Consider the following 14,403-nt stretch of genomic DNA (forward strand, 5'->3'; position numbering starts at 1 on the left):
GGGATGGAACGAGCGGAAATAATGCCGGTGGCAATTGGGGTCGAAAAGAGAGAGAGAGGATGCTTACTTTTTGGCTCGGTATGAACGGTGGGAAAAGGCATTGCGCATTACGATTACTCTCGTACCCCGTATTGATTGTTGGTGTTGATCATGGGAGGGGGATGCTGGGCACAAACATGCATGGTTTTGTGTATACTTGCGGTGAGCCGGGGCGACGACCGGCCTGAGCCCCCCAATATGGCGGCTTTTTGGTGCTCATGATGCTGTACTGTGTCCTTTTGTTTTTTTTTTCCCTGTTGGCGCTTGTTTTTAAATATAGTTTTTCCCACTGCAGGGCAGAATGTGTCTGTTGGGCGCAACAACACAGAGCTGGACCGTGGCCACATACACAACCAGACTTGGAAATAGCCCTCGCCAGAAACGGGTGTACATATCTGCCATCATGGCACCTCCATAAGCCGGATGGTCCAAGCCGTTCCGAAGAATGGCCAACGTGCCCACCACACACGCCCCCAACTTCCAAGATCCTCGTCGACCTCCGGACCCCGTGTCAGTGCCCGCCCCCCCGGAAGGGGGTGACATCTCTGGCATGCCTGTTCCTTTAATGTCCGGGGCCCGATTGGTTGCCTTGTTTGGTTATTGGACCTCTTCTGTCCTCCATCACTGGTATAATACAGGCCAGCAATGACACCAAGACAAGACGCGATGTCGAATTCGTGTCTGTCCCAAGGGAATCCATGGCATGGGGTGCGCAGGTAGGACCCGTCTCAGCATTTCAAGGGTACAAGTGGTGACACAGAATCGACGGCAAAGGAAAAAAAAGAGAAGAGATTGGAGGTCAAGTCTGAACAAGGACAGGATTGCCTCTTCCTCCCCCCCTCCCTCGTCATTATGTGCTCGGGCGTCCGGGTTGCTGCGGGAGAAACGTCGAGGTATAAATAAGGCCAGGAAGGATCTCGTGTTGGAGAAGGGGGAACGTGGCCATGCAAACTTATGCACAAAGTCGTCTTATATTGGGCCTAAGCCTGTTGGACGCCGCGTGTCTTGCTTGGTCCATTGATGCATTTTGATTTGATATCTGAGCCCCGTCCTTGTCCCCGTCTCTCCCTTCACATTTCTTTTTTGGAGAATCTCTCCTTTTCTTGACCTCTTTATGCTTCATGGTTCGGGTGCCATCATCTTGTTTTGCTTCTCTTTCGGTTGAAGATTCGTCTGCTGGCACAATGGCTCCCGGAAGCACAATTGGTATAAGCTACCAGGATCAGATCAAGAGTGCGTACCTGACTTGTTCTTCAGACGGTCAAAACTGGGCGGGATTTGAGTACTGGTCCGGGGAAAGAAATCAGTCTCGAATTCTTCTTTAGCTTACACTTTATACAGGCAACTGCCGCATGTATCTCGGCCGTGATGCCAAAATACACATCATCACGGCTTTGGATGCCGAGCACTCGCCTCCCTGGGCAGGCTACCTGGTGCAAAACAACGCCCGAGGCCAGATCTGTGTGCTCTCCGCCGAGGGAAACACGGTGCAGGAGGTGTTTACAAAGATGCACAACGAATCTGCTCGCGCCGTGCAGCGCTACGTCAAGGCCAATGGGTTCCAGGCCGCCGAGGGCCCCGGGAAGAAGGCCAAGAGCCGGCGGGGGAAAGCCTTCCCAAACTATGAAGACTACCTGGATTCGTCCTCGGATAGCGACGACGAGGGCAACGTCTCTGACGCCTCGACGAGGTCAACGCGGAGCAGCATCGTCTCTTCCCAGTCCACGGGTCCGGTTCTCACGCCGCCCACCTCGACGGGCTCGACGACGGCATCGCCAGAGCGCTTCGCCGCCAGCGCAAGCTCTGTTCCCGTGATGAATCTTGTGACACCTACTGTCCCGGTGCCCCCTCCGGGCTGGCCCAATCGATGCAACATGGCGATGCATGGTCCTCTTCCTCCTCCTCCGCCGCCGCCACTTGCGGCTCGAGCATTCCAGCCTGCATCCATGGTGCCGCCGCCGCTTTCGTACCTAGGCGGTGCCACGTACCCTGTGATCCTGACGCTCAAATCCAAGGCCTACGGCGAGCTCATGGTTCTGGATAGGTGTAGCCTGGACTATGTCGTCATCGTCACGCGCGCCTGCGAGATCCTTCTCGACCGGTTCCATGAATTCTCCAGGGCCCCTGCCGTTCTGCCTTCCAAGCTGCAGATTCGACAGATGCGCCGCGAGATTGAGAGCGTCACGGTCAATGGGGAGAAGTATGTCCTTGGCGGCAGGCATTTCGATTTGTCGGCGTTGCCATTGGGTCCGGCACCCAAGGGTCTGAAGATTGTGCTTTCGGTGCACGACGGTGCCAGTTGACGGGGAGGGACGACATTTAGCCCAGACTAGCCTGCTTGATTCGAGTGGTGTATGTGTGTGTGTGTGAGAGCGTCTTTATGCGTTTTCTCGTCAGTGTGTAATGGAGAGTTTGAGTCTGTACACAAACCGGAAAAATTCATGCCGACTCTGGCACCAAGTTTTGCAGACTTGGTCCATGGGAAGGAACATTTCACGTGGTTGGCTTGCTACTACCTAAAAGATAGATTGATAGTTTTTCTTCTTTCTTTTTCTACTGTCTCCCTTTGCATCCTTCCTTATTCGCTAGTTTTGACGCTGCGGAGTCCTCCTAGATAGAAAATAAATACAGACAAAGTGTTGTTGCTCAGCAAACAAAATGGCTTCTATTCGTCCTGGTTCGCCAAAACCTCCCTTGGCAACACCACATGCCCCCCCTTCACGATGCCATGGAACCCAGAGCAAAAAAAAAAAGGCTTGAAACATCGGGCCAAGATGCAAATTTCTCAACAAATCACATGCTGCACGTTTTTCAAGGGAAAACGCTGGAACCTGCACCTCGGGTACATGCACAGCACGCATGTCTCTCAACACACGACCACTTGCCACTTTCTGCCGCTTCCAAGGCACCGCGCCGTCAAAGCAGTAGCGGCGTGACTTTACTTTTGTTTTGTGACATAAAGAATACCAATACTACTACAAGGCCTCACCTCTATATAGGGTGGCTTGCATATTTATATGCACGATACGGAGTACAAGCCGGGGCCTCGCCAGTTATGGTGGATTCGTGGGGCCGGCACATGGCAACACACCACAACACGCCCTCTTTGCTTCTCTTAGCAATGCGAAATGGTCTCGAGTTGCACGCGGGTTTGTTTTGGAGCTTCGTTGAACTTCTTTTCTTTTACTTCTTTCAACTTCATAAAGGGCCATGCAAGTGTATCCAAGACTTGTTCAATTGTTGTATTTCACGATAGACTGGGTGAGCAACGCCGCTCGAGACATTCGGTTGTCGCTATTGACGGCATTGGCAGGCGTGTTTGTGTGAGAGGTGGGACAGAGCCAGTGAGGCGGTTTTGCAGCGGGAGCAGGGAGGACAGCATGTGTTGCCGTGTTGGCTACTTTGCTTCTTTTTTGCCTTGTATTGTCGTCGTTGTAACCTGGCTGGTGGCGATGGGACCATCGTGGAATAAATGGTCTGATGCTTGATTGATGTTGCAGCATTTGCTGTTGGGCAGCCATGGCTACTCGATATTTGCCCCTCAACAGCCCAAATTCTGGCCGATAACCCTAGTTCAGGCCCATGCCTAGGAAGGGGGCCCGCATGCTCGCAATCTCCATGATACATGAGTCTGAAAAAAAAAGGAGAGATGACATTGTATCACAAATATACATGGAACGACACAACGCCTGAAAGAACCACGTCCAACAAGCTGAGCCGTGCTTTATTGCGCCTTGCGCTCGGCTTCCGGCGCCTGCAGAGCGCGGAAAGCCCTGGCCGTCTGCTTATAGCTGTCATAGAGGAAAACTAGAGGCACGCCATTAGTCGCATGTCACTTCTTTTTCTTCTCCTTTATCTCCCTTCTCCAAAACACGCCGGGGTTGCATGAGGGCTATGTGCATGTTTGCTGTGACATAAGCCATCTGAATGAAACAACATACCGAATGGTACCACGGCCCAAGGCGCATTAAGGCAAATATAATATACCCAATAGTATTGCGCCTCAGGCCGACTATACGAAACCCCTGTGGTGCGAAAATCGCCCAAGTTGGTGCCGTAGTATAGGGCAACGCCGTACAGGTGTGCCGTGCATACGATGACTTGGTTGATGTGGCGGTAAGGCGAGTTGGTCAGGATGGCGAAGTAGGTGAGCCAGCTGAGAGGGCCCCATGCCAACTAATGCACACGAGTAAGCAAAATATGATGGTGAGGATTTCACGGTGATTGCGATTGGGCAAGAATTGTGTCTTGTTTGGAAGCACGGAGTAGTGGCGATGTGGGTTAAGCAGTGAGACGGCCAGATTGGAAACTTACAGCGGTAATGGTCTCAACACAAACGGTAAACACATCAGACGTCAAGTATCGAGAGTCTGAGAGCGTATACTCCTTCCACAGCTGTCCAAACACAGTCTGCAACTCAGGGATGCTGGTGCGGTTGTACACATAGTAGCCTGAAACTGGCCATTAGCACACAATGACAAAGACCCTTTTTCTTCCATGACAGCCTCATTTCGACCAACCTTCAAATCCAACATGTAGGAATCCACCTATGAAAGCCAGGTGTTAGCTTTGTTTCCTCAACACGCTGGCACGCACACCGACACGGCATCACGGCTGGGGAAGTACCAACACAAGGCAAACCACATGACGGCGAAGCGGTCAATCGGACGCAGGCGTAATGGACTCTGAATCGTCTGCCAATAGGCCAGGCCTATCACCACGCCCACCATGAGACCAAAGGTCATGAGGAGTCGCAGCACGGACGATTCATTGGCGACATAGGTCGGTATGGAGGCCGTCCGGGGGTAGTATGGGTGTGAGGGAGCAGTAGCGTCCATAATGTGATTTGGGTGTACACGAAGTGCAAAAACGATGGAATTGGGTACAACAGTAAGAAGAAGAAGAGGGGGGAAGCTTGCAAAGTGATCAATATCATAACATGTGATGTGATGCGTTGGGAGCTGCTGATGAGGCTCACCCGAGAATGATGGAGGATCAATCAAATTACATGAATGTTTAGTGGAGCAGAGAACATGATAGATCCACTTTTGCTGCACCAGAGACTTTGAACCAAAACGGCTTGGGGTTAGGGTTATCTGGCAAAACAGGGCTAGTATTAATCGGATGAGTACTCCGTACTGAGGTACCTGTAGGCACTAGGCAGTACGAAATACAGTGGGAGTCGCAAAATACTTAGACTATTAGACTAAATCAGGTACTAGGCTATCGCGCTTTACACTATAAAATATTAAAGTACATTTATGCATACTTATTAATGAGTAAACATATTCTGTCACAGACTATAGTATCATGTTATTTGCAGCCATGGGAAAACCAGAAAGTAGTGCCTACCACTTAGGGTCCCTACAGCGAAGCCAAAGCTGAAGAAGATCAAAGGCAACCGCAACCCCCAGAAGGCGCCAGTGACGTTTCCGCTTGGAGCACGCGACAGAGAACTTGGGCCTTTTAATGCACCTTTTGCCTACCGCCGAGCAGAGCATCTGCAAAAACCTTTTCCCCTCTGGTGTCTGAACTTGAATCCACGCCCACCACAAGCGTCTTGTTAAAAATGCCTGTCCAGCATTGCAGGGCCATGTCGAAACAGCCTCCTCGGCCGCCATCGATCGTCATGGACTTCGGGCCACTTGACTTGCCAAGCTACACTATGGAAGAGTCAGCAACCAGTCAAGAATGGCAATTCGGTGTCGATGAGAACTATTGGCGACGAATTTGTCACCATTGACCAAGGATAGAGGTTGTTGAGAAGCCCTCCGACACGTTAACAGTCCTTGGCTCTGCGCAGTCAGAACCAAAGGGCAGAACCACAGTCAGAATATGCACCACCAAACGCTCTTGTCTGGATAATTTAAATAGCATATCCCCTCAACTGCAAGTGTTGCGTGGAGGAGGTATATATACTCAATTATCCATTGCCCAAATGGCGACTCAATGCGCCAAATACGACTTTGGGAAGAAGAAACATTCCGGAACGAGAGCTAACGCGAACAGCCGTCGCCATACTTTGGATGTGACCGTGGGTAATATGCAACCATGAACTCACAAGGTCTGTTGATTGACTAAACTTCCAATAACACTGGCTAACTACAACACTTTCTTCAGTTCCAACCTGTGTCTTCAATTGAGTGTCACTCAGCCGAGCGTTGCAAGGATGGTCCATGTATCAACTTTGACAAGAGGTTCGTAGATGCCCAAAACTGACATTATATGTACGCCAAAATACCTGTAAGCACAATCCTACACGATTAGGGCGATTTAAAAATATATCAGTCTCGCCATCTCACAATGCAGCCAAATGGTGTATGAACTGGCAGATGCCTTTGCTCCTTTGATTCACCCTTCAAGATATATGCCACGGATGTCATTTTCATAGCTGCTATCATAAAGGTCGATCCCGCCATTTCAGACCAGAACAGCCTAAGCATTGGTCTTGACATCGGCGTCGGTCTTGGCCTTGCCATCGACATCAGCTTCGGCAAGGACCTTCAGCAGACCCTCAAGAAGCTGAATCTTGCTGTCCTCTGAGCTCACATCCCCACTGATGGTTTGGTTGTGCGAGACACCAGCCTTGGCATCACCATTAGCCTTTACTCTCAAGAGACCAAGCACTTTCACAAGAACGCTATGAATCTCGGCATTGACATTGGCACTTGCGTTGGCGCTCTTGAGATTCCAAGTGTTGATGCCAGCCTTGATTGTGAGAAGTTTGGCAAGCCTCAGTGTGAGCTCATGAACTTCAACGTCGATATGCACACCACGGTTGCGGATAGCACCAGCCTTGATCTCAGCCTCCACCTTTGCAGGCAACAGACTCAGCAGCCGCACGAGCAGGTTGACCTGATGAACAATCACAGCTTCGCCCTGGACTTTGGTCTTCTGGAGCTTAGACAGAATACTCTTGATCTCAACCTCGACGCTGCTGACTTGAGGTGTCAAGGTGGCGTTGGCATGTTTATCCCAGGCCTGAAGAGGTTTAGGCTGTGGCTCAACGTCAAGCTTCTCGTTCAGTTTGGCAACAACGACGGAGATGTGATGTTGCTCATCCTTGAGCAACTCGTCATTCTGTTTGCCGTTTTCTCCAATCTTGTCCAGGATGTTGATGATGGCTTTGATTTCGGCGTCAACGCCAGCCCATGCACTCTTGCTGTGGGATGCCGAAACGCCTTCATAGCCCGTCGTGTTGCCCAGAGTTATGAGTCTTTGATATGATCTTCTTGGCTTTGGCAATGACATCTGCCTTCACTAGCAGCTCTTGCGGAATAGGGCTGCTGGGAACAGCGCTCATAGAGGGTGTGGCAACAGATGGATTAGCTGAGGCTTTACCATCGACATCCTGTGTTTGTGGACGTTAGCCATGTAGAGGGACAGAGTCACCTGCATGAGACTACCGCGCGACTTACAGCGAGTGGTGCAGCAGCCGCAGCTGCACATAACGAAAGAACTTCAATGAACTTCATTTTGAGATATTCACGAGGAAAATGGACGCTGCGGGATGCAACTGTTGTTCAGCGAATGGATGAGGCTGGAAGAGCTAGTGAGCAGATAGACACTGAACAGTCGAAACCGAGACCGAACATCATGACCAGGTCAGATATATAGGCGGGCATTCTAATGCGTAATTTGCTTGTTTCTGATGTTCTACGGCCAGGACCATGATCACAATTACCAGCTCGGACTTGACCAACGACCTACAGCAAGCTGGCCGAAGCACGCTTGGTACGGGCCATATTTCCACAATCGCATTTTCGCTTCTGAGGATCCATGATCGGTTACAAGACAGATGCCTGACTGGCGGCAGTTGGTGAGAAACAATGGGCGGTTGACGAGTCTACGGCGTACGGTGTAGAGGCTTGCTAATTTGTCTACTCCACATATCAATATATAACCAACAAACTTGGCAACATGACAATGTGAGTACGTAGCAGAAGTATGGACTGAGACAAAGGGCAGGTTTTGGTCATAAACTGGGTCAAATCACATTCGCATGGAGCAGCGCAACCTGGCGTTTTCTTTGGGAGAGAACTAAGGAGTACTCCGTGCTGGTACATGATTACCCAGATATGTACTACCAAGTTGGCCTCGTGTCAGATCGGCAATGGTGTAACAGCTCATTCATCCCGTCGTCACTCTCCACCTTGTCCTCTTGTTGGTGGCAGGGAGGCCACGCGCCCGTGCTCCCAAATGATCTGATCATCAACCCCTGTGCTTGATTGTGTGTCACGGGAAACAATAGTAGTAGTAGTACTAAAAAAGAGAGTGGTGCCATGTAGTAATTCCTTGTCCAGGTGTAAAAAAAGAAAAACCCTTCTGTCCACGAAAAGGGGCACAAATTTCGGCTATTCAACCGGAGATTTTGAAACTGGGTTTTCTGGTGTTCATTAATAGTAAGAGGTAAGTTGTCTGGGATGCAATAATGAGAAGATGGCTTGAGGGTTCCGAATTCGCTTGAGACTCCCACCAGGATTGATCCAATTGGCAAGCTTTGGCATGGATTCCTCGGCGAAGCCTCATTTATCAGCTTTGAGTTCACGCCACCATCTTTTCTGCTAATTTGGAGAGTATGTAACTATGTATGTAACGGCAAAAAATTTGCACGAGACAAGATGGCTGTCCCTGTTCGACTCCCCAGTAGTAGTAAGAAGATAACAGCACGTTGTTGCATCTTTTAGAATCCTTGCCTTGTTCGTTCAGTCACGCCAAATTTGATGGCTATCGCCGGAATCACTTCCTTGATATCGCATTTGCATGTCCTTCGCAAGTGAAATCGAATACACATCGGCGTCACAGATATACCCAGGCTAGCCGCGTGAAAAAGCCTCTTGTTTATTATTCAACGGTATCTACCCCGTATCCTTCAACGCCTAAAACATGTTCGATCAAAATACCTCGCCTCGATGTCCCCGAATCGCCCTGTTCCGTTTCAAGCACAAATAGCCGTCCTCTTTCTGGTTTTGAAATACCGAGATGCCGCAGAAAGCACGGCACTCTCCGTCCCAACGTGATGTCGCATGTGAAATACCACCAGTCATGAGTTCCTTGCGGCATCCGCATCTTCAACTAGGCCTCAATATGCACGTTAGGCACCTTGGGCAGATCCTCCATCAGCTTGCCGCTATTTAAAACGTCCAGAACCTTGTTAGGAAGACTAGTATCCAGCTGACGCTTGCTCGGGTCTTGCTTTCCATCCCGCTTCAGCACGCCACCTGCGAGGCCGTTCAACACGGCATGCGACACTGTCTGAGCAAGGGTCGAAACCGAGCCCAGACCCTGTTGGCGCTTGCCGACCAGTCCGCTCCCTTCGCCAATGCTGAGATCAACGGCGGGCTGGTCAAGACGGACGGTGACATCTCCCGCCTGGGGTGCCTCTGGCGTCTCGTCGCGCTTCGAACCCCCCGGGCCACCGCCGAGGGCGCCGAGGCCACCCAGGCCGTCGGTGAGTTTCCTGAAGGAGTCGGTTGTGGCTTTGAGGGCCTTGGACAAGCCTTCTGCGGCCGCGCCGCCGGTCGTCTGGCGCTTTACCTCGGCGACGGGGGCGGCCGAAACCACGGCGCAGAGGAGAGACGCGTAAATGAACTTCATGGTGTAATGATGAGGTCCTGGTGGTGAATTAATGCAAAGAGGAGGCGGTAGTTGGTGACCTGTGGAAGAAACAGAGATGTGAAGCGGAATGAGGGAGCGACTTGAAGAATAGAGGAGAAGGATGGAATTAAGAACGCCAAGATTGCAACTGGTTGCCTGCCTACCTCCTGGTTATATACATCTCATGTTGGACAAGGCGTCGTACAAAAGCCGAAGCGGTTCGATATGCACTTTCAGTCGCGTTCGTGCCTCTCCATTCTCTAGCGTCTAAGGTGTGTCTCACCGTTACCATGGAATGATAACAATGCCGTGGCTGTTGTTTCTCGCTGCATAGCTCTTATCTCCAGGCGTGGATTGTTCTTTGTTTTGATAATTCATTTAAGCTAATTTCGGGCGATTTTAAGCTCGAATTTGCATGCGACATCGCCAGAACAAGGCACCATGATTGCTTCGGTCGGCACCGTCTAACTCGATAGTCCGTCTGAACAGGTCATACCTGTTCTCGGCCGGGGCGATTTTTTTTTATGGCTTCAAGAGTGTTCTAAGGGACGAAATCCGAGTCAGCGTGTTCCGTATGGTTTCTTTTCTCATGCGCCACGAGACGGAACGACGCAAGAGGCAGCGGCGATGGCTCATCACTCGCCTGGTAGTATGCGTATTCCTGAAGAACATCAGAGTTTCCATCGGCCCGTTGAAGGAGATAAAAGCAGTTAGGCCTGACTTTGAACCCCTCGATCTGCATGACCAGTGATGGCCTAGGTGTGGGGAAGAAGTGTGTCAAGGGAGCGGGAGAGGAATCCAGGTGTCGCGTTCGTTCCGCGAGGTCGTGGACAGACTATTTCAATGGCTTGCGTGGTATCATGTATAGACAGGAAGTGGTTTTTATGGCTGTCCTTGGAAACGAGCCGGCCGTATCTCGAAAAATTGGCCCAAGTCTTTTTTTTTTTTTTTTTTGGTGAAATTCCTCATGTGAGTATGGGAATGAGAACTAGCACACAATCGGGTCACTGGGGGGGAGTTAGTGAGGCGAATGGATATCGTCAAGTATGCATCAAGGCCAACCGCACTATGGCGGATTTAAGATGAACCCTAGTTACATACTTATGAGTGTTCGACAACTTGCCATAGTGGCATTCAAATACATATTTGTGAGAGGTTCGGCAGCCGTCTCTCTGGTGTAATGTCACATATGTAGCAGTCGTGGGGTGGTTTGCGGAGAATTTGAGACCAAGCGAATGTGATCACTGATAATGAGCCCACTTGGTCCTAGAGGGTGCGTTCCTGAAATACAATGCAGCAAAAGTATAGGGCCCAGATAGCAAGTCCTGCGTGAGCGATATACATTCTGCTCTTTAGCACCGACGCGCTCTGGCCCCAGGTCGAAACAAAGTCCCGCATAGCACTGTTTAAAATCGGGTAAACGGCAACCTAGGCAAGAGATTAGTATAACAAGTCGCCAATGAAGGTCAGGCAGTGGAATGAAGGCGGAAATTTCTACTCACCATTTCCCCTTCATGGTGATGACGGCCCAAGTAGCCCCCGTCTCGTCCACCTCCTTATCAACGTCTGTCTTGAAACAAACACCACTCATGATGCCATCGCCAAACTTCTCATTCATGACCGCCTTGTATGAATAGCCATAATTCTGGATAACCTCATAAAGGCGATAAATGAGCGGCTCAGTGGGCGGCATTTCCACGGATATGCCGCGATTCGGAAAGGCCATCATCTGCTCGGCGAGGTCATCGCGGCTTACACCAAGGAGCTCGCTCAGTTTGTCGACATCTTCGGCAGAGGCTTGAACCTGGCCGTAGAAAAGCCCAGCACAGGCGACTTCGCTGCGGCCAAGATGTTCGGCAATCTGAGCAAAGGTGAGGTTCTTGGCGGTTTTGGCTTGGAAGAGGAGGCTGCAGTGAAGAGGGAGACGGGTATCGACGTTGGCCTGTCATGATTAACGACGGGCATGGAAGTGAGGACGGAGTCATGTGCTTACGCCGATGGAAGCAAGTCGTTGCTGCTCAGGCATTGTGAGTGTAGAGACGACGATGTATACAAACTAACTAGGATCCTGTGATGGCGGCTTGCTATTCAGTGTGGGAAGAGTTGAAGCGAAATCGCGAGAGTCTCGAGTGAGGGGAAGCTTAAATAGAGGGGATAACTCGGCATCTCATTCAGTCGTCTGCCCGCGATACGACCTTGATGCAGGCCATGGATACATGGATGCATCTTTATCTTTATCGTCGGCGACCATGACGCTGCCTCGGCTACGGAGTAGACAACGGGTAGTATGCGCATTTGCTGACATTTGTGTCGGGTGCCATGTCCAGCGTCTCAGGATGCAAGATGTCTGGTGTTGGTGCTTTGCAGTACGGGGTACAGAGCACGGAGTAGTTACAGAGTACTACGAAACACAGAATGCAAGAACCCGTGCCTTATCGACCAGATGTCAGGTACCTACTGTGGTACGGGGTATCCATGTCCATTTGTACATCCCGGCGTTTCCCACGCACGTCACGGGAGACGTCAACTGGTCTGCTTTAAGTTAATTAAGTACTTAAGTAAATAGTCCGATGTCCCGTCGAATCCACCGCCATCCGCCGCAAATCCCCGACAACCGCCACAAAAACGCCCTCGTCGAACCCACATGCTGACGGCGAAATGCAACCTAATACGGAGTACTAATAAACCAACCCCAACCCCAGCCCGTCCCCTGGCATATGGCTGGCTCTGGTCTTGGTTGACACAGATGCCAGATGAAGCACAGGCTCTTTGAAACGCCCTCGACTTGCCCGACTTCATTGTCACGGTGCAAGAGCTCGAGATGCCAACTCCGCCGTCACAATGGCTTTCCCTCGAAGAATGTCGCGGCTCGTCCTGCTCACCGGCCTCGTGCTGGTCGTAATGCTGGTGATGCACATGATGCCGGGCGACGATGTCCCCTCGCCGCTGGTATCACAAAACCCTCCCGCTCCTGGAGGCCAATCGCCCCAATCACCATCACAGGATTCGCCCGGGTTAAAATTCGATTGGTCCAAAGCGAAGCTGTTCTACCCCCCAGAGTCCATTAAACCGATGCCGACTGGCTCCCCGCGAAAGCTGGGACGAGTGCAAGCCCCCGGCGACGCCTTTGCCCACGACGACGAAACAAAGAAGCGGCAGAGAGCTGTGCGGGATACTTTTAAGAAGAGTTACAACGCATACAGAACATATGCCTGGATGAAGGACGAGCTGATGCCCGTCTCGGGCGGCTTCAAGGACCCCTTTGGCGGATGGGCTGCCACTCTAGTCGATGCCCTCGACACACTCTGGATCATGGACCTGCGAGACGAGTTCCGCGAGGCAGTCAAAGCCGTCAGCGGAATCGACTGGTCCGTTACAAAGGACAACGCCGCGAATCTATTCGAAACGACAATTCGCCATCTGGGTGGCCTCTTGAGCGCATACGACCTCAGCGGCGACAAAGTTCTACTAAACAAGGCCGTCGAGCTGGCCGAGATGCTCTACCACGGGTTCGACACCCCGAACCATCTCCCCGGGTTCTGGTTCAACTACAAAGAAGCCAAAACCGGCGCTCTGGTCGCCGGCACAAACGACCCTTCTGCCTCCCCGGCCTCCCTCTGCGTCGAATTCACCCGCCTGTCGCAAATCACCGGTGACCCCAAGTACTACGACGCAACCGACCGCGTAACGCGCTTCCTCGAAAGAACCCAAAACGATACCCTTCTCCCCGGCATGTGGCCCATCGCCCTCGACTTCCGCAACGAAGCCGCCCGCAACAGCGAGTTTAGCCTTGGCGCACGAGCCGACTCCCTCTACGAGTACTTCCCGAAAATGCACGCCCTCACCGGCGGCGTCGACCCCGTATACGAGCAGATGTACCGCACGTCCATGGACACGGCCGCCCAGCACCTCCTCTTCCGGCCCATGCTGCCCAGTGAGGACGACATTCTCTTCTCGGGAGACTACCACGCCCGGAGCGCGGAGAAGCTCGTCCCGGAAAGCCAGCACCTCACCTGTTTCGCAGGCGGCATGTTCGGCCTCGGCGGCCGCCTGTTCAGCATTGACGAGCACGTCTCGCTGGGCGAGCGTCTCGCGCGCGGCTGCGGCTGGGCATACAGCGTCTTCCCGACCGGCTTGATGCCCGAGATTTTCAGGCTCATCCCCTGCAACGACAGCAAGGAGTGTCCCTGGGACGACGCCGTCTGGAAGAGGGTGGGCGGCAAGAACCTCCCCAAGGGGTTCGTCAACGCCCGCGATCCGCAGTACCAGCTGCGCCCCGAGGCAATCGAGAGCCTGTTCATACTGTACCGCATCACAGGCAAGAAGGAGCTGCAGGACACGGCGTGGGCCATGTTCCAGGCGATTCTGGCCTCGACGGAAACCAAGTATGCGTATTCGGCCATTTCGGATGTCACGACGAGCGGGAATACGAACAAGGTTGATTCAATGGAGGTCAGATAAACCCAACCCCCCTTTTTTCTTTTGCTACCCAGTGTGCGTGCTCGAGCTTTTATACCTGTGACTAGTGTTGACTATCCCGTGTGCAGAGTTTTTGGCTCGCCGAGACGCTCAAGTATTTCTATCTGATCTTTTCACCGCCGGATTTGATTAGTTTGGATGAATATGTGCTTAATACGGAAGCGCACCCTTTGAAAAGACCCACCGCAGAAGGATAAAGCATACATGTATCTATATTGTTTTGAGAGCATTATCAAGCGGACTTTACGATAGAGCATGGGACAGCCGGGGATAAACGGGATAAATCAC

At 51.7% G+C, this 14,403-nt stretch overlaps 6 protein-coding genes across 6 annotated transcripts; 2 read left to right on the top strand and 4 right to left on the bottom strand.

Moving 5' to 3' along the window:
* Positions 1–1,223: 1,223 nt before the first annotated feature.
* On the top strand, positions 1,224–2,342 carry MAA_03437 (uncharacterized protein; the record flags this gene model as incomplete). Its single annotated transcript, XM_007821435.1, has 2 exons — positions 1,224–1,272; positions 1,381–2,342. 2 exons carry the CDS (start codon positions 1,224–1,226, stop codon positions 2,340–2,342), a joined length of 1,011 nt encoding a protein of 336 aa, XP_007819626.1.
* Positions 2,343–3,763: 1,421 nt separating this feature from the next.
* On the bottom strand, positions 3,764–4,877 carry MAA_03436 (ebdp2; the record flags this gene model as incomplete). The annotated part of the gene is made up of 4 exons (XM_007821434.2): positions 3,764–3,846; positions 3,981–4,215; positions 4,354–4,465; positions 4,636–4,877. 4 exons carry the CDS (start codon positions 4,875–4,877, stop codon positions 3,764–3,766), a joined length of 672 nt encoding a protein of 223 aa, XP_007819625.2.
* A 1,597-nt stretch (positions 4,878–6,474) lies between these two features.
* MAA_03435 (uncharacterized protein) lies at positions 6,475–7,290 on the bottom strand (the record flags this gene model as incomplete). Its single annotated transcript, XM_007821433.2, has 1 exon — positions 6,475–7,290. One exon carries the CDS (start codon positions 7,288–7,290, stop codon positions 6,475–6,477), a length of 816 nt encoding a protein of 271 aa, XP_007819624.2.
* Positions 7,291–9,114: 1,824 nt separating this feature from the next.
* MAA_03434 (uncharacterized protein) lies at positions 9,115–9,636 on the bottom strand (the record flags this gene model as incomplete). Its single annotated transcript, XM_007821432.1, has 1 exon — positions 9,115–9,636. One exon carries the CDS (start codon positions 9,634–9,636, stop codon positions 9,115–9,117), a length of 522 nt encoding a protein of 173 aa, XP_007819623.1.
* A 1,498-nt stretch (positions 9,637–11,134) lies between these two features.
* On the bottom strand, positions 11,135–11,662 carry MAA_03433 (putative cyanate lyase; the record flags this gene model as incomplete). Its single annotated transcript, XM_007821431.1, has 2 exons — positions 11,135–11,578; positions 11,630–11,662. 2 exons carry the CDS (start codon positions 11,660–11,662, stop codon positions 11,135–11,137), a joined length of 477 nt encoding a protein of 158 aa, XP_007819622.1.
* An 815-nt stretch (positions 11,663–12,477) lies between these two features.
* On the top strand, positions 12,478–14,097 carry MAA_03432 (glycoside hydrolase family 47 protein; the record flags this gene model as incomplete). The annotated part of the gene is made up of 1 exon (XM_007821430.1): positions 12,478–14,097. The coding sequence occupies one exon, from the start codon at positions 12,478–12,480 to the stop codon at positions 14,095–14,097; it is 1,620 nt and encodes a 539-aa protein (XP_007819621.1).
* Between the last annotated feature and the right edge of the window lie 306 nt (positions 14,098–14,403).

Source organism: Metarhizium robertsii (assembly GCF_000187425.2).
Source record: "Metarhizium robertsii ARSEF 23 chromosome Unknown MAA_Scf_3, whole genome shotgun sequence".
In the NCBI taxonomy this organism is placed as follows: Eukaryota; Fungi; Ascomycota; class Sordariomycetes; order Hypocreales; family Clavicipitaceae; genus Metarhizium; species Metarhizium robertsii.